The sequence below is a fragment of the Lithobates pipiens genome, unplaced genomic scaffold (assembly GCF_037356315.1).
Source record: "Lithobates pipiens isolate NorthernLeopardFrog02 unplaced genomic scaffold, aLitPip1_a1.2 Scaffold_23, whole genome shotgun sequence".
Taxonomy (NCBI): domain Eukaryota; kingdom Metazoa; phylum Chordata; class Amphibia; order Anura; family Ranidae; genus Lithobates; species Lithobates pipiens.
In genome coordinates, this window is record NW_027507785.1 from 135,648,628 (window position 1) to 135,675,288 (window position 26,661).

The following is a 26,661-nucleotide window of genomic DNA, read 5'->3' on the forward strand; positions in this document are numbered from 1 at the left end:
CTGACCCTGGCGATTTCTGCAAGGGATAGGTTTATACAATTGAAGTTCCTCCACCGGGTATATATTTCACCGGCACGCCTGGCAAGGATTTACCCTGACCGATTGACTACCTGCCCTAGATGCAACAAAGATGATGCTGACTTTTTTCACATGGTGTGGTCCTGCCCTGGGGTAGTGGGATTTTGGAGGGGGGTCCTGGCCGATATCAATGCTGTGGGGGAGCTTACGATTCCACTTAGCCCGCTACCTCTCCTGCTGGGTATCTGTGAATTCTTGGATATCTCCTGGGGGAAAAAACTATTTTTTACACTACACTCTATGCGAGGAAAGCAATATTGCTGCAATGGAATCAACCTCTCCCTCCTACTAAACAACTGTGGCAGTCCCTGGTGAACGCGGCTTTGCCGCTCTACAAACTCACATATCTGGGCAGGAACTGCCCTGGGAAATTTGGAAAGATTTGGGCGGCATGGGTTGAGGCGAAGCATTTGACCATTGCTTAGGCTAGGGGGAGTGGGGGGTGGGGGGGGTTTCCCCTTCTTGTAATTTCTGTGTTTTTTTCTGTAGTGGGGGGAGGTCTTGGGGAAGTTTTGTATTATATGCTGCAATGATTAGTGACTCTACACACTGTTAAGAACTGTCTGTGCTTTCTATGTGATACAATTTGACTATCGGTCTACTCAAAATATGTAGGTACCCTGCTGATGCATGTCTGTTTTCTGTTTCTTTTTTGTTTGAAATATAAATAAAAATCTTTGTTAAAAAAAAAAAAAAAAAGCAAACATATCAAAAATGAAAGTCACATACATAGAGTACATCATTGTACGGTTTAAAGCACTGAAAACAGACATGGAAGTAGCCATATTTGTGCACTTGCATATACAGGCTGTGCCTCCTGCAAAATGACAATATAAAACAAGGCTGGCAATTTGCTCAACACAGTTCAGGTGGCTAAACAGGAATTATTTTTCTGTCCATCAGAATGCCGACTATAGCAGGGAAGCTGTCTTTTCAGGTAGTGTACCCGAGGTACAACTTTAAAAATAATTAATATGTATGTTTTCACACACAGATGTTTCTACCTTTCCTCCCCCCATCATGGCTATATGCAAGTCAGACAAATGCAACCGACATCCTTTATAAAAAAGTACTGCAGATAGAAGTTACTGGATATAAAATGTTGTAGTTTTTATTAATCTGAACAGACTGACAACCTGCCATTAAGAAAGGGAAAACAGTACAGCACAAATTTCTGTACAGTACTTGGAGGCAGTAAGCACAACTGAAACATAGTATGAAAATGTCACTGCAAGTACAAAAATAAATGGAAAAAAAAATAAAAAATACACAGAAAAGATATAAGAAAGAAAGACTAACACATTGAAACTTATTTATATTATGCAGATCAAAAAAAGCACAAAAAAAAATAATCTAAAAAACAGTTGGACAGCCTTAAATCAAATAGATTCTCATAGCTGTACCACATAATGTCATCTTTCATTGTCTGCTATATCATTGACTATCTAGGAGGCTGTTCTGTAGCAATAGCTAGGAGGTCCCTGAAGATCTTCCAACCACAGCATTTTCTTTGTTTAATATTATACTGAACTGCAGTTTAACTCAGTCAAGAGATTGCTAGATTTAGGCCATTTGTAGGATCTGAATTACAGATGCCAAAGCAAGAGCACCAGAAATGCTTTGTAACATGTCAATCTTCATTCAACCATTCAGGAATGAAAACCTGCTTGGGCCTATAGTAGAATAAAGTCTATCCCAGGCAACATCCTTTCCATAGGCTCCACTACAACGAAGCCATAAAAAAAAAAAAAAAAAGCAATGCATTCCATATAGCAATTGACTTCCAACGTCGGGGAAATCAAAGACAATATTGCTTGTGATTTTCACTGAATGCAATTGTCCTTTACAACGTTGATGGGCTTTGGCTCTTACCAACTAGCTTTGACAAAACAGAATAAAAATGAGATTAGCATGTACACAACTTCACACAAATTATTATGGCAGAACAATACAATGTTTTTTTATACTATGAATTGAAGCTGAACTACGCAGAGCTAAATAGACAGTTGAATGACATGTGTGAATGGTTTACCTACGAAAGCATATGTAATTATAGCAAGCCTTGTAATCCAGGCACATCTGCCAGACAATACAACTACATCCACTTTCTTAGATTACAGAAGGCTAGTCGGTCAAATTAGAGAACTTACACTAGCGCTACGAAAAATTTTATATATATATATATATATATATATATATATATATATATATATATATATATATATATATATATATATATATATATACACACACACACACACACACATATACACACATATACACACTGCGAGTATGCATACAGCATCTCACAAAAGCAAGTACACCCCTCACATTTTTGTAAATATCTTTTCATGTGACAACCCTGAAGAAATGATACTTTTCTACAATGTAAAGTAGTGAGTGTACAGCTTGTATAACAGTGCAAGTTTGCTGTCCCCTCAAAATAAACAACACACAGCCACAGTCTAAACCTCTGGCAACAAAAGTGAGTACACCTCTAAGTGAAAATGTCCAAATTGGGCCCAATTAGCCCATATCCCTCTCTAGTGTCATGTGACTCGTTAGTGTTACAAAGTCTCATGTGTGAATGGGGAGCAGGTGTGTTGAATTTGAGGTTATCGCTTTCACTCTCTTACTGGTCACTGGAAGTTCAACATGGCACCTCATGGCAAAGAACTCTGAGGATCTGAAAAAAAGGAATTGTTGATCTACATAAAGATGGCCTAGGCCAGTGATGGCGAACCTTGGCACCCCAGATGTTTTGGAACTACATTTCCCATAATGCTCAACTACACTCCAGAGTGAATGAGCATCATGGGAAATGTAGTTTAAAAACATCTGGGGTGCCAAGGTTCGCCATCACTGGCCTAGGCTATAAGAACATTGCTAAGACCCTGAAACTGAGCTGCAGCATAGTGGCCAAGACCATACAGAGGTTTAACAGGACAGGTTCCACTCACAACAGGCCTTGCTATGGTCGATTAAAGAAGTTGAGTGCACATGCTCAGCGACATATCCAGAGGTTGTCTTTGGGAAATAGACGTGTGAGTGCTGCCAGCATTGCTGCAGAGATTGAAGGGGTGGGGGGGGGGCAGCCTGTCAGTGCTCAGACCATACACCACACACTGCATCAAAATGGTCAAGCAGACTAAGGACATGGATTACCAAAACCCTGTCCTGTGGTCTGATGAGACCAAGATAAACTTATTTGCTTCAGATGGTGTCAAGCGTGTGTGGCGGCAACCAGGTGAGGAGTACAAGTGTGTCTTGCCTACAGTCAAGCGTGGTGGGAGTGTCATGGTCTGGGGCTGCATGAGTGCTGCTGGCACTGGGGAGTTACAGTTCATTGAGGGAACCATGAACGCCAACATGCACTGTGACATACTGAAGTAGTGCATGATCCCATCCCTTCGAAAACTGGGCCACAGGGCAGTATTCCAACATGATAACGACTCCTAACACACCTCCAAGATAACCACTGCCTTCCTAAAGAAGCTGAGGGTAAAGGTGATGGACTAGCCAAGCATGTCTCCAGACCTAATCCCCCCATTGAGCATCTGTGGGGCATCTTCAAACAGAGGGTGGGGGAGCGCAAGGTCTCTAACATCCACCAGCTCCATGATGTTGTCATGGAGGAGTGGAAGAGGACTTCAGTGGCAACCTGTAAAGCTCTGGTGAACTCCATGCCCAAGAGGGTTAAGGCAGTGATCTTTGGGCCCAATTTGGACATTTTCACTTTTGTTGCCAGTGGTTTAGACATTAATGGCTGTGTTGAGTTATTTTGAGGGGACAGCAAATTTACACTATACAAGCTGTAGACTCACTACTTTATTTTTATTTTTTTTAAATGTATTTATTTTTCCTTTTCATCATTACAAAACAGTGATGAGCCCCTCTCATCAAGCAATTTATCCAATAACCTACAATTACACTATAATCATACAATATTCATTTTCAAATTGCCTTCACATTCTTCCATTACAAATATATACCATTTTCTTTCTCACCCTCCCCAATCCCAACCCTTCTCCTGGTATCACCCATTAAAGCATAGGGATACCCAAAAGAGAAGAGGGAAAAAAAAAAAAAAAAAAATCAATAATGCCCCTTCCTCTCTCTCCCCCCCCCCCCCCCATCCTCATCATCTATCTTGAGGGGGGTAATATTACTTTTCCACATAGCTGGAATACAAGCTTTGGCTGCAGTAAGCAGATGCTTTAACAGTGAGTTTCTATACTTCTCATTTGATATCGGGGTATCATGAAGTAAGCCACTGGATTATCTCCAAGCCTCACACCAGTAATCTCTTCTACTGTCCCTTCAACCATCTTCCAAAAATCTCTCCGTTTTGAACATTCCCAGACGATATGCATCATGGTACCTACTGATTCCTCGCATCTCCAACAGACATCAGATACTTCAGGAAACATGATGTAATGCTGCTGGAGTCCTGTACCACCTGGTGAGGATTTTATACTCTCCTTCTTGGTACCTGCTTGCCACTGAGGCCTTATGAGCAAAGTGCAAGATCCTCTCCTTTTGGTCCTGCGAGAAAGGCCCCCCCCCTAGGTCTGCTTCCCAGCGCTGTATGAAAAGGTAGAATCTGTGGGGTCTCAGCCTCAATTAATAAAGCTTATAGATATGACAGGGAGTGTCTTAGTGATTCTCCCTTCAGACAGACAGTTTTTCAAAAATTGATGGATCCCGTACCATCCCCGTCTTAGTCCGCATATACGTACTCAACTGCCCCCCCGACGTAAAAAAATCTAGGTCTTCTGAAAAATTTCTATCTCTCTGCTAGACATAGCTCGACCTGTTGAAAAATGCACAAGCCTGCTAATAACCCCTATTTGCCAGAGCCCTGAAACAGGGATCTGTCATTCCTGGTTGAAAGGTCGGCGTGCCAAAAACTGGGACCATCGGAGTCGGGGCTAACGAAATGGGAGTCATTTTAAACAATCTTTTAACCGTTCGTAAAGTTCCCCCCACTACTGGATGTCTCTTAGCGGATTGTGGGATATCTCTATCTGGCATCTACGCAATTCCCTTTAAAAGGAAGATCGAGAATTGTCTGTTCCATTTTAATCCATGTTTTTTTTTTTATGGACACACCAGTCTAACACCCTTGCCAACTGCGTGGCCTGGTAGCATTTAACTGGATCTGGGACCCTTTCTCCTTAGGAAGGGATAAGATGTTTCTGCTTAATCTCGCTGGTTTTCCCACCCATATAAAATTCATAAACTCCGATCTGATAGCCCTTAAAATTTTTATTGGAATATGGGAATTGTTTGAAACAAATACAGCAGTCTTGGCATAACGTTCATTTTGATAATGTTGATCCTTCCAAACCAAGTGAAAATCTTTCTATTCCACTCACTACTTTACATTGTAGCAAAGTGTCGTTTCTTCAGTGTTGTCACATGAAATTATATAATATTTACAAAAATGTGAGGGGTTTACTAACTTTTGAGAGATAATGATAGGATTTAAAAAAATTAAATAAAAATATATCTCTAACTCTGTAAATCGTTTTTGCCTGGAGTTCAGCTTTACAGTGCAATTTCATTTCAAGGCTAGCATCCATCGTATATGGGAAGATGCTGCGGTTCTCAGGGGTGCCGACCATTCAGATCTGTAATAGGTTTTATATGAGATGGTGCTGTGGTCCTCACTACTTCCGACTATTTAGATCTATAATAGGAGTTTGTCCAGTTCAATCATATATAAGGTAAAAAAAAATAGGGAGCTTGAAAAAGGTTTACAAATCCATTATCCATAATTTTCTCTTCAAAAAGAAAATAAAATTTCCTCCAGAAAATCACATTCAAATTCAGCTGTAGAATAGTAGATATTTTAAAGTGTTCAAGCAGTGTTCCACTTCTGCTAGGTCCAGAAAATAGATGAAGTTTGCTCATAAAAAATGTCTTAAAAAAAAATAAAAAAATTGTTTGAAAGAAGAATCACTCTGAATCACTGAAGTCACTTTGAATAAAAGCAAAAACAGAGCAATTATAAGAGTTACATTTTAATTACTGCAACTATACAACATTTTGTGAAATACCAAGTAAAATCTAACCTATTTAAACATGAATTAAAAAAAAAAAATATCTTAAAAGTCTCACAGATTACAAAGACAATGCGCACATAAAAGTTATATATTTTTAACTCATAGCTTCACGTTAGAATATTTACAGTTGTTATAATATTTACAGTGCAGTTAGTGAAAAACAGAATTACAATACGCTAGCCTGAAGCAGGATGGTGCAGTGTTTTCCAATCATAGTATTAGTGTATAAACAGCATCACTGCCTCCTTTAAACTTTCAAGAGCAGTCACAACATAATTATCTAGATTAAAACAGAGTCAATAGGTTTCAATTAATTTTATGAAACAAATAACCTCAGAGATCCTTCAGCAGCCATTAAAAAAATATATCTATCTTCCAGGTTTAGAATATATAGACTTCTTTTGCAAAAATATCCAAGCTTTCCATTAATTTTACAGACACTTACTTCACTGTCCTAATGGATGTTTGTACAATCAGATTGTATAGTGCAGTGGTCATCAACCCTGTCCTCAGGGCCCACTAAGGCTGGATTCACACCTATGCATTTTTAATGCTTTTTGCAGATTTGTACTACAGTCCATTTAACATGGTTTAATATGGAACACGTTCTGTTGTGAAAATCTGCAAAATGCAAAAAGCACTAAAAATGCATAGGTGTGAATCCTATGTATTACCTTGGGGAGATGCAGACTAGAATACTGCAATCACTAAGCAGAAAATTATATCACCTGTGATTTCAGTTATCCTGTAAACCTGGCCTGTTAGTGGGCCCCGAGGACAGGATTGATGACCACTGCTATAGTGTATGGCCCCCTTTATACAACTAAAATTGCTAGTTGCTTTCAGTGCCATTAATTGTTAATGGCACACCAAATGCAGAAGTGAATACACATTTTGCCATGTAAAAAAAACGAGTGCCAAATGCTGCAAAATGTGCATCCCACAAAAATGCCAAAATGTCCCATGAGCAACATGTAGTGCAGCCAATTGAAATCAACAGGCTGCCCTATGCGCGCCACAGAAAAAACGAGCCACAGTATGTGCACTCCTCCAGCTATGCTAGATGTGAATAGGACCTGAAAGTAAAATTGGTGCGATACCACTAGAACAATGAGGCTCCATTCACATTTGTGCATTTCTTACATTTCAGAAATGCGCTGCAACAAAAAAAAATAAAAAAAAATAAAAAAAACAACAGTAAAAAAGCCGCACCAAGCTCAGATCAAAAAAAAAAAAAAAAAAAAAAAATTCTGAAGCTTCATTGGGGTGATTGCTGCATGCACGGCAGTCCATTCAGGTGGATGGGCTGCCCTATGCGTGATAAGTAAAAATGCTCCTAACCCCCCCCCCCCAAAACAAAACCAAAAAAACAACAACGCATGTGAGAATGCGAGTTCCCGCTATACAGATATGTGAACGGGGCTTGACAGCTGAGCGTTTCGGTCTACTTTCCTATGTACTTGCATAAAGATGATATTTAGTTAAATGTGAAAATCAGAGGTGTTCTGTCACATTAGCAACCATGTAAGGTCAGCAGGTTTGCTGCTGCTTTTAAAATTTAACATCTTAACAGTCCGTCGGATTTAAAAATACTGTATTTAAGCATATAAGCTTCGTTTTGTGTTGAAAACGACTGTGAAATCTAAAACTCCGGTGGGTGCAACAAGATTTGTCTTGTCTTTTTATTTTTTTTTGGTGATCCGAAAAACTATCCTAACCGTGACTCTGATCTGTGGAACAATCCGATCCATGAGTTTTTTGATCCGTTGTAACCCTTCCTGCCAGTGACACTTATAGGGTAATCAGTGCATTTTTATAGCACTGATCGCTGTATAAAAGTCAGTGGTCCCAAAAATGTGTCAAAATTGTCCGATCTGTCCACCGTAATGTGGCAGCACTGCTATAAATCGCTAACCACCATTACTAGTACCAAAAAAATTAAAATCAAATCTATCCCATAGAATGGATATTAGTTGTGGTTTATTGGCGCTACCTCCGGCTATTTCTATTCACAATGTTAGATTTTAAACTTATGTCAATCACCTTTGCCCGTCCCTAGGGACTATATAAATTAAAACCGTGTTTCGTGTTATATCCCAGCTGTTATTAGACTAAACCTATTTTTACGACACCTTAAATTCAACCAAATGTGATTATACAACACTTTGTATCACCTACCATAGGTGAACTGACACCCTTGTCACTTATTTACACAAAGAGCTAGAAACCAAAAAAAAAAAAACGTATCCAAAAACAAATAAAACCACAAAAAAACAAAACAAACACCCGTGATGCCTCAAACTATTTTGTAGTACTAAGGTCTCCCCATGAAATGGGAATAGTATCAAAAGTGCCTGCAATTTACATACACTCCTATAAATCTTTAAAACTTTTGAAACTGATAGGTTTAAAAATAAGTAAAAGAATTAAAACCAACAAAGAAATTATATAGATTAAAAGGCTCTGGGTGTACATAAACATCCATACACATTCCTGTTGATCGAGACCCATCCCATAAGCGCGGCTTTGTTTGCATAACTGTCCCAAATCTATCCCATAGTTTGCGGAAACCAATCAATATACGCTTATTATTTTTTTTTTACTCTATATATATCTATATTTGGTCAAAACTCATGAAGAAATTTGATTTTTAAAAACATTTTTTGGGGATATTACAGCAATAAATAAAAAAAATAAAATTTCAAAATTGTTCCTTTTTTTAGAGCTCAAAAATAAAAACCGCAGAGGTGATCAAATACCACCAAACAAAAGCTCTATTTGTGGGAGAAAAAAAAGGAAGTCAATTTTGTTTGGGTACAGCATCGCACGACCGCGCAATTGTCGGTTAAAGTGACAGTGCCGTATAGCAAAAAATGGCCTGGTCTTTAAAGGCGGCAAATATTTTGGGCTGCATGTGGTTAAAGTGGTTGTAAAAAAAAAAAAAAAAAACCTGCAAGACAAAAGGCATAATGAGCCAATATGCATGGCATACTAGCTCATTATTAAATACTTACCGTAGATTGAAGCCCCCGCAGCAGTTCCGGGCACAACGCTGTGACTGGTGACATGTCTCCCGGAGTAATTTCTGGGTTCGCGGGCTCTGGCGCTGTGATTGGCCAGAGCCACGATGTTGTCACCCCTATGCGGGAGCAGGCGGTAACAGCATAGCAGCTGAAGAAACGGTACAAGCAAGCCATTTCTTCACTGTGAATAGGCAAAATCATCACAACTTTCATAGTCATAGCTACGTTTGAGCCACATACAGACCAGACCAGACCATATTGTGCTTAGTGATTCTACAAAAGGAATTATCTCCTGTACAGCTTTAAACTGAAATAATCAGCTCTGTATAAAAAGGTGCGCAGCAAAGGTCAATACTTGCTCTTCACTGGTAACCAATGGCCAAGATTAGAACTGTAGAGCTGCCTGTATTGTGAACTACATAAAGTAAGGAGAGTTGTGCCTTTCCTATAAAAGTGGTGCCAGCTTTACTATGGTTGAAAGGTTGACTGGAGTTGGAAGGAAATAGGTTAGTTCTCATGAGAATGCTTACAACTGTCCACATTGGGTCTCATATCTGGAAATTATGTTCCGGCATTTGCCCAACTCTTTGCGTAGTTCAGCCACCTCTGTGCGAAGTGCAGTGTTTTCCTTTTCCAAGAATGCTGCCCGCACAGTAATCTGGTTCTCTTTGAGCCGCCGTGCATCTCGAGATCTCTTAGCTGCCACGTTGTTCTTCTTTCGTCTGTTCCAGTACTTATCATCCTACATCAAAACACATCATAACGGATTAAAAAAGAAAAGCTGAAAAAAAAAAAAAAATTCAATTTGCAAAGTAAAGGCATAATGCGCTAGTATGCATACATTATGTGACACTTGCCTGCAAACAAAACCCACGTCATCCTCGCTGCAGACTCTGGCTCTGCGATTGGCCAGAGCCACTGGACACGGCACACACTCATGAAGAAATGGCATGGGCAGCCATTCCTTCAGAGCGCATTCGCCGATGACATCATCAGCGCAGGATACAGTATATATCTCTTAAAACAGCGCACGTTTAGGGAGATATTTACAGTACCTATAGGTAAGCCTAGAATGATGCTAACCTATAGGTACAAACATTAGAGGGAGGTTTATAACTGCTTTAAGAAGGCTGCACTGAAATGCATGTTAAATGACACTGCAGAATAGACCATTTGTATATAAAAATAAAAAAATAGGACTCATGTTCTTGCCCATCCCCGAGACCCCACCCACCAAGTAAAACCTTGTGCCCTATATTACCCAAAATAACTACTTAATGTTTTATTAGAGAGGATTTCCCATATCCGTCTGTGGCTTAAAACTAGTTGCATGCAGACCAGCTGAAGGTCTGGAGACAGAAGCACCTGATGGTAGATTTAAGAATGGCAAATTACAGTAATAGGTGGCACCAACTGTAGTTAATTGAGTACTTTCCAGGGTGGATATAAATCAATGAGTTAAATAAATATATCTGTTTTATTAAAAAAAAAAAAAATAATCAAATTTAATTTTAATAAAATGCTTTTGGAGTAAAAATCTAATCCAAAAATAGTTTTCCATTTAAGGAGACATTAATAATTTAGTATATTCAGCATGAAATGCAGTTTGTGTAGCATTAGGCTATATATTCTGCAATATGTACATTGTTGGTAAACTCATACAATGAATCCAAACTGAGATGACATGCACTGCATTGATGCATTCACACAATTTTACAGTACCCATGAGATAAAACAAAGTTTAGGAATATTCCTTTATCCCTGCGTTTTGCAAATCTATGTACACTACAAACTGTATGATTGAATAGGTTCTGATATCACTGCTTTACTAAACTGACCACTTATTCTAAATAGGAAACCTTAATTTTGTTTGCAAATATTAAAGATTCCAACTACCAGCAAGAAGTCCTTACACTTAAAGAGCACCTGTCATTTCACATTCATCATGGTAGCGCCTGCTAGCAAGCATCCATTCAACCTGCTGCCGCCACGTCAACGGCGGGTCAGAGGAGGAGCCGCTGTGGAACAGAGTGGAGAGCTGCTCTTTAAAATTATGATTTAAATCTAATTTATTTAAACCAAGCCTTTTTACTAGCGATTTAAAATAGACTTGATTTAGATCAAATCCACCCTGGTGGTTTCTGAATCACAGAAAGAAAAAAATATATACAAGTTCATAAAATCAGAGCACTCTAGGGCTGCAACTAACGATTATTTTCATAATCGATTAGTTGGCCGATTATTGTTTTGATTAATCAGTTAATAACCTTTAAAAAAAAAAAAAAAAAAAAAAAAAAGAAGTGTGGGGTATAATTAAGTTACTATGTCACGTTTTTAAAAAAAGGCACTTTATTCTTAAATGACTCTATGCAAATATATGGTAAATATAAATAACCAACTATATGGTTAGGGATTGCAAATAATTTTGTGTTGCCTAATATCTGCAGCCCAAAGTGGTGTATCCTAGCGATCTTTGAGGATATAGATTTGGGCACGTATCAAAAGCAATTTCTCCGTCTTTTGTTGTATTATGCTAGGAAAATGGTGGTTATGCAATGGATATATTCCACAACGGTTCCTCTGGACCAGTGGAAAACCTTAATAAATCAGGTATTGCCGGTTTATAAACTTACATATGAGGCCAGGGGGTGTGCGGGTAAATTTATGAAGATTTGGGGGAAATGGACCGAACTAATGGATACATGTGAATACTCTGATAGGGTGCGGAGTTCTGGGGGGAAATGTAGGACAGTAGGATAACACACAAGAATGGGTTTCATGGTACTCCAGGGAGCAGATAACTAGATCGGCTTAGGCTTTATGACTATCTCTAAGGACTGTGCGAAAATTTAAGTTTTTTTTGTGTTTTGTTTTTTTCTGGGGGTTTCCTTTTTTGTTTTGTTTTGTTTTGAGTGTTACAGTTGGTACTGTTGGTTTAACTTCTGTTGTATAGAAGGTGACACATTTACAGAATCTGAGATAAGAAAACATTGTATATGTATAAGCAATGTATAAGCAATTGTACTTGTAATAAGTTTGGCAAGTGTATCTTGTATGTGATGAAGACTAATAAAAAAACAGTATAAAAAAAAAAAACCACAACACTATATGGTTAGGGAGCAAAATATCTAATCCCACTCTTAGAATAACAGACAGAAGAGGTATACTGTATATACTATTAGAGGAGAGATACTGTATATACTATTAGGAGATATACTGTATATAGTATATACAGTATATCTCCTAATAGTATATACAGTATATCTCCTAATAGTATATACAGTATTAACAACTGCACTGCCGATTGAAGCTTGTCCGAAGGGAGAAAAACCCTCACCTCTGAGGAGTCCAGAATCAACCCCAGGTACTCCAGGCGCCGAGTCAGCACCAACACCGACTTCTGGAGGTTCAACACCCAACCAAACTCCCGGAGAGTCTGTATGGTGATCTCCACATCCTCCCTTAATTCTGAGGCAGAAGCTGCTCTCAGGAGGAGATCGTCCAGGTAACCCACAAATTGCGATCCCTCATTGTCTTAACACCAGAATTGGGGCTAGCACCTTGGTGAAGACCCTTGGCGCTGTCGCTAGACCAAAGGTGACAAATTGGTAGTGCTCGTCCCCGACCACAAATCGTAGAAACCTCTGATGGCCGACGCATATGGGGACATGCAAGTATGCGTCCTTGATGTCCAAAGACACCAAGAAATCCCCCTAATGGAATGCAGCGACCACGGAAGGATCCAATTCTATCCTGAACCTTCACAAAGCAGTTGAGAGCCTTGAGATCCAGGACCGGAAGGACCCCTTCCTTCTTTGGGACTACAAACAGATTGGAGTAGAATCCATGAAACCTTTCCGGCATTACAGACATACTTAAGGCCGTGCACCAACTGGTCTGCCAGTTCCACACAGACTGGGGAAACCTGTTCCTTCCCCAACTCACAGTGCAACAACTTAGCCCATTCAGTAAGTGTTTGTGACACCAAGGCAGTGGGTGCTAACCCCACCAACGTAAACATGGAACAGGCCACCGCCCTGGTCCTTCTGTCAGCAGAGTCCTTGAAAGCAGGGCATCCTTCCACCGGGATAGTAGTTACCTTATTTAACCTGGATACCGGGAGGGTCAACAACCAGAGGAGATGTCCAGTCTGAATCAGAGCTCTCCCCAAAGGAGGGGGGGGAGCGGTTTTTACCCGTCTTGTGCCTGCACGCCGCTTCTACCCTGGCAACAAAAGATTCCAGGACCTCCGACAGAGCGTCCATAGACACGGCAGGTGCAGGGGAACTGGTTGCTATAACAAGGATTTCTGGGGAAGAAGCGCCAGCTTCTGACACCATACTGACCCAATCTCTCCTGTCACCCTTAGGGACTTAAGGCAAGCAACAAAATATGCCCACCCTCCTAGCTGCCACAGACTGAGGGGCCTCCCGCAGGACTGACCACCCTGACCCAGTTACTGCGCTGCCACTGTCCGCTCTCCCCGCCACGCAGTGTTCTGTGTCAGTTTCTCACTGTTCCAGGTTTAACCAGCGCTATAAACAGATCTGTGGCTACTAAAAAATGGCCGCCAGCCTCCTCAGCAAAAGCATCCAAAACCGCCGTGAAAATGGACGGACTCCAAGAAAATGCCCGCAGCTACGAGAAGGTGGCCCACGGTGGCCAGTCCCCACATGGCAGCACACAGACACCCCAAAAACAGCATTAAAAACATGGGGAAAAAAAATGGGCAGACCACTAACTGCTGAGCGCAGCCCCCATAGACCCCCTAGAGGAACCCTGGCCAGGTACGTGCTCCGCACCCCCTATGCCCAGTTACACAGCGGCCCCTTAGCATGGGGAGGAGGGAAATGGACAGGGAGAGAGACGAAAGGGAGAGGGAGAGACCCCCTAGTCGACCTGCTAGGGAATGCCCAGCTGCTCCATCCTGCCGAAGCAGGTAGAACCATACTTACCCCTTCTGCCAGGACTGCTGGATTCATTCCACAGACAGATCCATCACCCAAGCAGTACGGGGTGCCTGCCGGCCACTGGCACACTGTGACACGGACAGCAGTAGCCGGGTCATATGTGTGCCCCGGAGCATATAGCTCACCGGCCACCCTGGACCAGACAAGGCATGTCGTGGCCGACTCAGCTCGTAGCTATGGTCTGCTCATGCTCGATGGCCAGGCTAAGTGGACTACCACGAACTATATTATCCAGCCTGTCACCCAACCTGGCTGTTGACTGTAGATCACAGGAATCAAAAAACAGCAGAAAAATAAAAAATTCCAAGGACCATTGGTCCCCACATGGAGCCAGGTCCTTCTCCTAGACTAGGCAAAAAAATAAATAAATAAAAAATAAAAAAAAATGAACTGCTGGTAGCAGAGTGAGGGGTTATAAGCAATAGGACAGCCCCCTGGGCAGTACCGTTCAGCTTTGCGTTTTTTATGCGTTTTGCCTAGTCCTCTCCTAAAGGTGATGATATAACCTTAAGGTCAAGATTAAAGGTGCTGTGTCCTTCAATGAACGAAAGAAAGTCTGCTACTGGGCAGTTGCACTACACAGAATCACATATATATATATATATACACACACACACACACACACACACACACACACACACACACACACACACACGATCCTGCACTTTAGGGTATCAGGCACAGGTGTGCGCCACCACCGGCTTGCTCCCACTGTGATTCTACACAGTGGGTGCCATGGACCCAATGTGTGCTGGCACCTGCTGATCTTTCTGCACACAGGCAGAACAGCTGCCTGTGTAAACAAGGCAGACTGCCATGTCAGTACAGATTCATGGATCATGTGTTCCTGTAAAGCAAGAACACGGATTAATGCCTTCCACTAGAAAAAGAACCTTGCCCACAGTTAGAAAACACATTTTAGGCATTTTCGCTGTTAATCCCTTTCCAGGCAGTGTCATTAGTACAGTGACAGTGCATATTTTTAGCACTGATCAATGTATGCATTATGTAGTGTCACTGGTTCCCCAAAAAAGTGTCAAAAAAGGTCAGTTAGGTATCCGATTTGTCTGCTACAATATGGCAGTCCTGCTATAAGTCGCTGCTTATCGCCATTACTAGTAAAAAAATAAAATAAAAATTCCATTAAAAATATCCTATAGTTTGTAGATGTTATAAGTTTTTTTTCGCAAACTAAATACATTTTTATGAATGTGTTTAGAGCAGAAAGTAAAAAATACATATAATTTTTATTTTTTTTTTATTTTTTTTAATTGTTGGCAATTTTGTGTTTATAGTGCAAAAAAAAAAAAAAAGACATAAATTGTTTGGGTACAGCGAGGCATGACCGCGCAATTGACAGCCGTATCGCAAAAAATTGCCTGCTCAGGAATCTGGGTAAATCTTCTGGAGACAAAGTAGTTGAAAAACACCCCCCGATGGTAATTTATTGTCTGGTGTTTAACCACTTCCCCAACCAGGCTATAGCTGGTTGGCCAGTTCTAGAAGGGCGCCACGCTCTGTTCGATGTGTCCTTCGAACACAACTGATCACAGACCAGGTTAAAGGGCCAATCACAGCTTGATTTGCAGTGTCCTGATTATCAGTGAAGCCCATTGTTGCTGCCTCATCATTACACATTAGTGAAGGAGAAAATTGACTTGTTCGTAAAATATAACAAATATAAAAAACGTTTCCCCCCCCCCCAAAAAAAAAATTTCGGTCTTTTTTGGTAGATTTAGCAAAGAATAAAAAAAAAAAAAAAAAAAAAAACTAGTGGTGATTAACCACTTCAATACAGGGCACTTTCGCCCCCTTCCTTCCCAGCCCAATTTTCAGCTTTCAGCGCTCTAGCGCTTTCAGTGACAATTGCGCGGTCATGCTACACTGTACCCAAATGAAATTTTTATCATTTTGTTCGCACAAATAGAGCTTTATTTTGGTGGTATTTATTCACGACTCCGTTTTTTATTTTTTGCGATATAAGCGCAAAAAAGCGGAAATTTGGAAAAAAAAAACAATATTTTCTTTTTTCTACTTCAATAAAAATCCAATAAAATCTAATTTTGTCATAAATTTAAGCCAAAATGTATTCTGCTACATGTTTTTGGTAAAAAAAAATCCGTTAAGTGTATAATAATTGGTTTGTGTGATCACGGACATATGTACGCAAATGATCATGTACATATGTGTGCAGGTGATCACGTACATATGTGTGCAGATAATCATTGGGACATGTGATTTTAGTGGGACATATGTGGGGGACATGTTTTTATTATTAGGGACATGTGTTTTTATTATTTGGGGACATGTATGTTTTGGGGACATGTGTGGGGACATTGTGTTTATACTGTGTGATGTGTTTACTGTGTGGTGTGTTTACTGTGTACACTAGACTGGTGATCAGTGAGTAAAAAGCTGTAAAAAGCAGCTCATACTCACTGATCAGCAGCCGGCTGCAGCGATCTGCTCTCCTCTCCACAGCGATGACTTCTGTGTGAGGAGAGGAGGAGCCGATTGCCTAGCAACCGGCTGTTTGTTTACATCACATGACGGCCGTGATTGGACACGGCCGTCATGTGATCAGGAGGGCCAATCACAGAGCCCTCCTGCCGATCTGAGATGCGCCGTGTCCGGGTGACACGGGCGCATCGGGATCGCGCCGCTGCGCGGGCGCGCGCGATCCCGCTACTCCTGAATGACGTTCCTGAACGTCATATCAGGAGTAGGCGGCTCCCACCCGGCCGTATATGTGCATTGGCCGGGTGGGAAGTGGTTAAATAGCACCAAAAAATAAAGCTCCATTTGTGGAAAAAAAGTGTTAAAAAATGTCATATGGGTACAGTGTTGCATGACCACACAATTTTCAATTAACGTGGGATAGCGCTAAAAATTGGCCTGGGCAGGAAGAGGGGGAAAAAGTGCCCAGTAGGCAAGTGGCTAAATGACAAAACAATAGAGTGTCAAATTTACCTTCAGTTCTTCCGGAACATATATTTTCTTTGCTTTCTTTATCATGGGCTGTGGCTTCAATTCTTCTTCTGCAAATTTGTGTTTTCTAGGGTCAAATAGCTCTCCTCCTGGCACACTTGAAAGGACCAGGTCAGTAGGGTCTGGGTTGAAATTTACTTCAACCTCTATTTTATCTGGGTCAGCAGGGCTAGGAGGATCATTTTCTTCTTTCAGAGGAATGTCTGCATTGGAAGCATAATAAAAAAACAAAAAACACAAAAATAAAACAGCATATTCTCAAGCATAAACTTTTCCAAAACCATCAAATAACCTGCAAAAACATTTTTTTTTTTTTTGCAATAATAAAAAGGCACAGTTATAAGTGCCTCATCTCCCTATTGTCCCCATCCTGCCCACAAACATATTAACCACTCGCTGACTGCCTCCTGTAGCTTTACTGCTACAAGGCGGCTCGGCTGCGCCGGATCACTTAAATATGCGCAATTTGCATTTTCAGGTAGTGGGCGTGCACCCTGGCTATGCGGACATTCACTACAGCACAAGCTGATCAGCGGGTCCCGGACAATGAGTTATAGCCAAAACCTGATCAGCTGAGGGAATGACAGGTGGTAAACAACCTAAGGGCTCTTTACAGACAGCAGCAATATGCTGTTTTTTTTTCTCCCTGCAAAATAGGGAGTAAAGACTGGCACATTGCTTACTAAAACAGCACACAGTACACACACCAATATAAGGCACGGTCTTAACTGCTCGATTGTCCTTAAAACGTTAAGCCCTTCCCCTTATCACTGTATTAGTGTCACTGGTGATGTTGGGGTTTGTCAATTCCCACCCAGCGTTGGATTGCCCACCACACTATTGCAGGTTTATCAACCACTTGAAGACTGTCCACCGTACATTTGCTGCGGCAGGGCGGGCACTCTGTGCCAGATCACGTACCTAGTAGCTTGTGCAGAAATAGCACTTATGTAATCAGTCTAGTCCAAACACATCACAGGACAATGGCTCACAGAACCCACTCCTACAGGTTGCACAGCGTGATGTGATCAAGGTCAGGCTGTGTCCCTTTATGCATATCATCAAATATCAGAACTTCAAAAGGTGGAAGCCTGATGGTCTGCTGTTTTTGGTTATGCATTTGAAAGCATGAAGCGAGGATAAGGCAGTTTTTAGCCCTTTGGAAAGAACAATCTGGACCCAGGCGTCCAAGATTTTCTGGGATCAGAAGGCTGACAGACATCTCCCATTTGCAAGAGGCCTTGGAAACAGACTTGGTTGGTACAGAGTAACAGGTTCTTATGAAAAAATAAATAAAATGAAAACATTCCCATGAAAGAGCGTCTGTAACTTCTTGCCTATAAAGTCTTCATACAAAGGCTTATCTTCCATGAAGGCCACGAGGGAAGAACATCTAGCCTCATAGGAAGTGTTCCAACAGAAAAAAAAAACATGTTAAGCGTGTTGGAAGAGTATACATCTTATGGGTGAGGCCAGTCCCCATACAGGACCAGTTCCACCAGCAAGAGAACCAGAAAAAGCTTAGCTGGTTTAGGCAATTTAGCTTGGTGCTGAACCTGGACGCCAATAGATCTACATCTTGGGTACCCCAACATTGGCAGATCCGAAGAAATGCCTCGGGATGAAGGAACCACTCCCCCAGCAGCAACTGTTGGCGACTGGAGTCTGCCTGCCAATTGTCCACACTCGGTATAAACACTGCCAAAAGAAAGGAAGGGAACATGCTCCTCTGTCCAGGCTAGAATACGATTTACCGTACCTGCCTTTGGGCTGTCTGTCTCCTGGTCCCTCCTTGGTGGTTGATATATGCTACCACCGTGGAGTTGTCGAACTGGATCCGGACAGGAAATCCCTGTAACCTGGTTGTCCAGAAAAGTAGAGCTGACCGGCTGCCTAAATCTCCAAGAGATTGATAGGCAGGCTCTTTTCTGCTCTGGGCCATTTGCCCTGGACTGACGCTTCCTCCAGGACTGCTCCCCAGCCCAAAAGACTTGTGTCCACGGTCAACACCCTCCAAGTTATAGGCGGAAATACATTTTCCCTTTGTCAAGTTGCTAGTCCTTGACCACCATAAGAGATTCTGTTTTACCCCTGGGAAAAGGGACATAGGACAATCCAAGATCTGAGTGACCTTGTTCCAGGCTTTGTAGGTTTAGGAGATATGGACCTACAGGTAAGCCTTAATCTAGGCTTACCTGTAGGTCAAAGTAGTCTGTAAGGGTTTACAACCACTTTAAGAGATTAACCGTCAGGACAGTCCCAGTGGCTGAAGGCTTAGAGGCAGCCAACGGCACAGGCTGTGGAAGTACCCTATTTACATATACTGTCAGCCTCAGCAATCCAATCTACTATTTGGTTTATAAGATCTTGCATTACTGCAGTAAAATCCTCTGGACAGAGCCATGGAAGGTCCAATGCCCAACTGAATTCGTAAAGACTTTAAAGACTACAAACCCCCCCCCCCCTCCAAAAAAAAAAAGAAGGTTAAAATTCCAGGCTACCAGCATCTGGTACCTCAGAGTGCACTGCAGGCAGCTATGGAGCCATTAGTGAACTGTAAGCTGGGTAAACAGTGATGCTGATCGCCACGTTTCTATGATCCACCACCACAATGTGGAGACAACATAGCTCAGCGTGCTAGGCTAGACCTCAAATACTCTCAAATCAGCCTTGGGAAAAGCAAATTCATGGTTGTGTAGAAAGACCAGCTCAGCAGTGATACAGCAACAGGAATACAGTGGTGTGAAAAAGTGTTTGCCCCCTTCCTCATTTCCTGTTCCTTTGCATGTTTGTCACACTTAAGTGTTTCGGAACATCAAACCAATTTAAACAATAGTCAAGGACAACACAAGTAAACACAAAATACAATCTGTAAAATGAAGGTGTTTATTATTAAAAGGTGAAAAAAAATCCAAACCATCATGGCCCTGTGTGAAAAAGTGATTGCCCCCTAAACCTAATAACTGGTTGGGCCACCCTTAGCAGCAACAACTGCAACCAAGCGTTTGCGATAACGTGAAATGAGGCTTTTACAGCGTCCTGGAGGAATTTTGGCCCACTCATCTTTGCAGAATTGTCCTAATTCAGTTACATTAGAGGGTTTTCGAGCATGAACAGCCTTTTTAAGGTCATACCACAACATCTCAATAGGATTCAGGTCAGGACTTTGGCTAGGCCACTCCAAAGTCTTCATTTTGTTTTTCTTCAGCCATTCGGTGGTGGACTTGCTGGTGTGTTTAGGATCATTGTCCTGCTGCAGAACCCAAGTTCGTTTCAGCTTGAGTACACGAACAGATGGTCGGACATTCTCCTTCAGGATCTCTTGGTAGACAGCAGAATTCATAGTTCCTTTTATCACGGCAAGACTTCCAGGTCCTGAAGCAGCAAAACAGCCCCAGACCATCACAGTACCACCACCATATTTTACTGTTGGTATAATGTTCTTTTTATGAAATGCAGTGTTCCTTCTACGCCAGATATACTTGGACACACACCTTCCAAAGAGTTCCACTTTTGTCTCATCAGTCCACAGAATGTTGTCCCAAAAGTCTTGGGGATCATCAAGATGTGTTGTGGAGAAATTGAGACGAGCTTTAATGTTCTTTTTGCTCAGCAGTGGTTTTCTCCTTGGAACTCTGCCATGCAGGCCATTTTTGCCCAGTCTTTTCCTGATGGTGGAGGCATGAACGCTGACCTTAACTGAGGCAAGTGAGGCCTGCAGTTCCTTGGACGTTGTTGTGGGGTCTTTTGTGACCTCTTGGATGAGTCATCGCTGCACTCTTGGGGTAATTTTGGGCGGCCGGCCACTCCTGGGAAGGTTCACCACTGTTCCATGTCTTCGCCATTTGTGGATAATGGCTCTCACTGTGGTTCGCTGGATTCCCAAAGCTTTGGAAATGGCTTTATAACCCTTTCCAGACTGATAGATCTCAATTACTTTCTTTCTCAATTGTTCCTGAATTTCTTTGGGTCTCGGCATGATGTGTAGCTTTTAACCACTTCAATACAGGGCACTTTCACCCCCTTCCTTCCCAGCCCAATTTTCAGCTTTCAGCGCTCTAGCGCTTTCAGTGACAATTGCGCAGTCATGCTACACTGTACCCAAATGACATTTTTATCATTTTGTTTGCACAAATACAGCTTTATTTTGGTGGTATTTCTTCACGACTCCGTTTTTTTATTTTTTGCGATATAAGCGCAAAAAAGCGGAAATTTGGAAAAAAAAAAAACAATATTTTCTTTTTTCTATTTTAAAAGAAATCCAATAAAATCTAATTTTGTCATAAATTTAAGCCAAAATGTATTCTGCTACATGTTTTTGGTAAAAAAAATTCCGTTAAGTGTATAATAATTGGTTTGTGTGATCACGGACATATGTACGCAAATGATCACGTACATATGTGTGCAAGTGATCACGTACATATGTGTGCAGATAATCATTGGGACATGTGATTTTAGTGGGACATATGTGGGGGACATGTGTTTTTATTATTTGGGGACATGTATGTTTTGGGGACATGTGTGGGGACATTGTGTTTATACTGTGTGGTGTGTTTACTGTGTGGTGATTTGTGTGTAGACTAGACTGATGATCAGTGAGTAAAAAGCTGTAAAAAACAGCTCATACTCACTGATCATCAGCCGGCTGCAGCGATCCGCTCTCCTCTCCTCAGCGATGACTTCTGTGTGAGGAGAGGAGGAGCCGATTGCCTAGCAACCGGCTGTTTGTTTACATCACATGACGGCCGTGATTGGACACGGCCGTCATGTGATCAGGAGGGCCAATCACAGAGCCCTCCTGCTGATCTATGATGTGCCGTGTCCAGGTGACACGGGCGCATCGGGATCGCGCCGCTGCGCGGGCACGCGCGATCCCGCTACTTCTGATGGACGTTCCTGAACGTCCTATCAGGAGTAGACGGCTCCCACCCGGCCGTATATGTGCATTGGCCGGGTGGGAAGTGGTTAAGGATCTTCTGGTGGACCTTACTGTGTCAAGCAGCTCCTATTTAAGTGATGCCTTGATTGTGAACAGGTGTGGCAATAATCAGGCCTGGGTGTGGCTAGAGAAATTGAACTCAGGTGTGGACAACCACAGTTATAGTATGTTTTAACAAGGGGGGCAATCACTTTTTTTTTTACACAGGGCCATGATGGTTTGGATTTTTTTTCACCTTTAATAATAAACACCTTCATTTACAAATTGCATTTTGTGTTTACTTGTGTTGTCCTTGACTATTGTTTAAATTGGTTTGATGTTCCGAAACACTTAAGTGTGACAAACATGCAAAGGAACAGGAAATGAGGAAGGGGGCAAACACTTTTTCACACCACTGTATGCTGGGAGTAGGAGGGGTTATACTGGGCTGCTCCACAATTTTTTTGTTTTGCAAATGTCTAATACTTCTGTAGGCAACAGAAAAGCCCACCTCTCACAAAATTATTTAATGGACAAGAAATAGATTGCTGCTGACTGGAGTTTAATTTTAGTGTTCTACTGCTTGTGAAAAGTGTATGTAGACCCCAAACGAACATCTCTCATTTGCTCCCTTTTGGTCTGCTTAACCACTTAAGCCCCGGACCATTTGGCTAGCCAAAGACCAGAGGGTTTTTTCCGATTTGGCACCGCATCACTTTAACTGACAATTGCACGGCCGTGCGGCGTAGCTGCCAAACAAAATTTACGTCCTTTTTTCCCCACAAATAGAGATTTTTTTTGTGGTATTTGATCACCTTTGCGGTTTTTATATTTTGCGCTATACGCAAAAAAAATAGCAAGAATTTAAAAAAAAGAAGAATTTTACTATAATAACTATGCCCAAAAAAAACATTTTTTTTTCCCTCAGTTTAGGCCGATATGTATTCTTCTACATATTTTCGGGAGGTAAAAAAAAAACAAACACAATAAGCGATTGGTTTGCCCAAAAGTTATGTCGTTTACAAAATAGGGGATAGTTTTATGGCATTTTTATTAAAAAATGTATTAGTAATGGTGGTGATCAGCGATTTTTATCATGACTGCGACATTATGGCAGACAGATCGGACACTTTTGGCGTGATTTTGGGACCATTCACATTTATGCAGCGATCAGTGCAATTAAAAATGCATTGATTACTGTGTAAATGTGCCTGGCAGTGAAGGGGTTAACCAATAGGTGGCACTGTAGGGATTAACTGTGTCCTAGGAGAGTGATTCTAACTGTGGGGGAGGGGGCTGTGTGAGACACAACACTGATCACTGCTCCCGATTACAGGGAGTGGCGATCAGTGACAGTGTCACTAGGCAGAACGGGGAAATGCTTGTTTACATTACCATTTCCCCATTCTTCCTCGAGTTTGCGGGACCCGTGATCGCACACCGCAACCCGCCTCTGAAAGGGCAACGTACAGGTACATGATTCTGCCCTTTTGAAGCAGTATATCTGCATGGGGTAGTTAGGAAGTGGTTAATGCAGAGCACCAGCTATGCTTGTTCACACTCTTCCCCCCTCCTCCAATGCCACATTTGGTACTTTTTGACAGGTACCAGCTCCTACTTCTGGGTAAGATCGCCACACGGAGACTCGCTTTACTAAAAATCTTGGAAGCTTATAACTTTATTTGCTCTCTGAAGAAGCGGTCATGGAGAGATCTGTGTTCTTTGCAATCCATCAGAAATTACGCAAGCTTAGGCCCTTTTCACACTGAGGTGGTGGGTGCATCGGCGGTAAAGCGACGCTATTTTTAGAGGGGCGTTACCGTCAATTTCGTGGCGCTATACAGCCGCTAGCGGTGTGCTTTTACTTCGAAAGGGTAAAAAAAGTAAAAGGTTAAAAGCAGCACTGTGCCGGCGGTATAGCTGTGCTGCCCATTCATTTCAATGGGCAGGAGCAGTTTATGAGCGGTGTATACACCATTTCTTCACCCTTTCAAAGATGCCGCTTGCAGGAGTTTTTTGTAATGACCTTGGGCACTCGGGCTTTCACACTGGACACAGAGGAGCGGCGCTTTACAGGGGCTATTTTTAGCGCTGTAGCGCCTGTAAAGCACATCAGTGTGAAAGGGGTCTAAGGGATTAGCTAAGGGAGAGGCCCACAAAATGTGAAAGACAACAGTTTTGGGACCCCACAGGACAGAGAAAATTGATGTTTTAGAGGACAAGGGCTAAACATAGTAGGAGGAGTCACTTCAAGGACCTTATTACAACCTTAACCACTTGCTGCCCGCCCTATAGGCAATTGCGGCTGCAAAGTGGTTGCATAATCCTGACCGGACGTCATATGACATGATCAGGATTATGAGCCTGATTGGCATCCATTACTACAGTATAACACCAATGCCGCCTATCAGTGCCCACCTGTGCCCATCTGTGCCGCCCATCCGTGCCCATCTGTGCCGCCCATCCATGCCCATCTGTGCCGCCCATCCATGCCCATCTGTGCCGCCCATCCATGCCCATCCGTGCCAGCTATCAGTGCCAATTTGTGCCACCTATCAGTGTCCATCCGTGTCGCCCATCCGTGCCGCCCATCCGTGCGGCCCATCAGTATCCATCAATGCCACCTCATCAGTGCCACTTCATTTGTGCCACATTGGTGCCCATCAGTGCCGCCTTATCAGTGCCCATCAGTGTAGCCCCATCAGTGCCCATCAGTGAAGGAGAAAACGTACTTATTTACAAAGTTTTGAAACTGAAACAAAAAAAAAAAACTTTTTTTTTCAAAATTTTCGGTATTTTTTTATTTGTAGCGCAAAAAATAAAAACCGTAGCAATTGTCATTCAAAGTGCGACAGCGCTGAATGCTCAAAATTGGTCTGGGCAGGAAGGTGTTTAAGTGCCCTGTATTGAAGTGGTTAATAGAGAAAGGGGACCATAAACGGTTTTGCTCACATGCTGGTCAGAGGTCATTTTTAAAAGTTTTTATGGGTGAAATTCAAATGTACTACACAGATTTCCAATAGCTTCACCTACAAGCTAGATACAAGCGCTTCTGATCTTGGGGACTAGATTGTTTAGTTACTACATGGAGGCGTCTGAATTAGATTAAAAAAGATAAAAAAGTTTCCTGTAAAAATGTAACCTAAACAATAAGGCCCCCTTCCCACTGCAGCGCCTCTAGAACAGCGCTAAAGCGCTGGCTGTTTTTGTGGTGCTTTTTGAGCGACAGCGGGGCAGATTTCCTTTTTGTCAAAAAAAAAAAAAAAAAAAAACCCGGGGGAAAAAAAAAAGTCCAGTTTTGCAGCGCTATCAAGGCGCTTTGGAAGCACTGCCCATTCATTTCAATGGGCAGGAGCATTTTGGGATTGCTAGTTATAGCACTCCCAAGATGCCCCAAAAATGCTGTTTGCAAGACTTTTCCTAAAATGGGAGGCAGTTTTCAGGTGCTTTTTAATAATAAATATTATGGGAGCGAGGTACAAGATAAAATGTAACTACTTCAGCCCCGGAAGATTTGGCTGCTGAATGACCGGGCCATTTTTTTGTGATTCAGCACTGAGTCACTTTAACTGACAATTGCGTGGTCATGCGATGCTGCACCCACACAAAATTGACGTCCTTTTTTTTGCCACAGATAGAGCTTTCTTTTGGTGGTATTTGATCGCCACTTCGGTTTTTAATTTTTTGCGCTATAAAAAAAAAAAAAAAAACACAATATTTTGTACTTTTTGCTATAATATCCATTCCAATTCTTACCGGGACTACAACATTATGGCGGACACTTGACACATTTTTGGAACCATTGGCATGTATATAGTGATCAGTGCTATAAAAATGCACCGATTACTGTAAAAATTTCACTGACAGGTTAGGGGTTAACACTAGGGGCGATCAAGGGCTTAACTGTGTTCCCTGTGTTTCTAACTGTAGGGGGAGGGAACTGACCTAGAGGAAATGACAGATCATGGTTCCTAGCCATTAGTAACTCACGATTTGTCACTACTCACAGAACAGAACGTCCCTGTTCTGCCTCTCGTGCCCACGATCGCTTGTGGTCATTGTGACTGGCTACGAGCATCTGCAATGAAGCGGGCGGGAGCGCGTCTGCTATTCCGATCCTACGAGCTGACTTAGACCCCTTTCACACTGGGGTGTTTTTCAGGTGTTTTTTAAGTGCTTTAGCGTTAAAAAAAGCACCTGTAAAGCGCTTGAAAGAAGCCTCATCTGCAGTCCCAATGTGAAAGCCCAAGTGCTTCAAGAGCCCTTTCACAATGTCAGCGCCCAAAAAACACTCGTAAAGCGCAGCTTAAACTAGCAGCGCTTTACCAGCGTTTTTTGAGCGTTATTGGGGCGCTTTTAACCCCTGCTAGTGGCCAAATAAAGGGTTAAAAGTGCCCACAAAACGCTGCTGCCAATAGCATTTTTCAGGCGCTTCCCATTGATTTCAATGGGAAGGGGCGCTTTAGGAGCGTTGTATTCACCGCTCCAAAAGCGCTGCAAAGAAGCTGCTTGCAGGACTTTTTTTGACACCCTGCCAGCGCAGCGCCTCAGTGTGAAAGCACTCAGGGCTTTTACATTGGGATTGCAGTTGCAGCTTCTTTCAGGTGCTTTTTTTA

General features: G+C 42.1%; 1 protein-coding gene across 4 annotated transcripts in view; it reads right to left on the reverse strand.

Annotated features, from left to right (window-relative positions):
- Positions 1–1,163: 1,163 nt before the first annotated feature.
- TEF (TEF transcription factor, PAR bZIP family member) overlaps positions 1,164–26,661 on the reverse strand; it is a 92,448-nt gene continuing 66,950 nt past the window's right edge. For 2 of the 4 annotated variants that reach the window (XM_077452407.1, XM_077452405.1), the window contains exons 3-5: positions 17,110–17,330; positions 9,700–9,911; positions 1,164–6,061 (exon numbers count right to left, since the gene is read on the reverse strand). In XM_077452407.1, the coding sequence (XP_077308533.1) occupies positions 6,040–6,061; positions 9,700–9,911; positions 17,110–17,330 (455 nt within the window). In that variant the 3' untranslated portion in view covers positions 1,164–6,039. Of the gene's footprint in view, positions 6,062–9,695; positions 9,912–17,109; positions 17,331–26,661 lie in introns of those variants that run through there. The other 2 variants (XM_077452408.1, XM_077452406.1) reach the window with 1 other exon arrangement.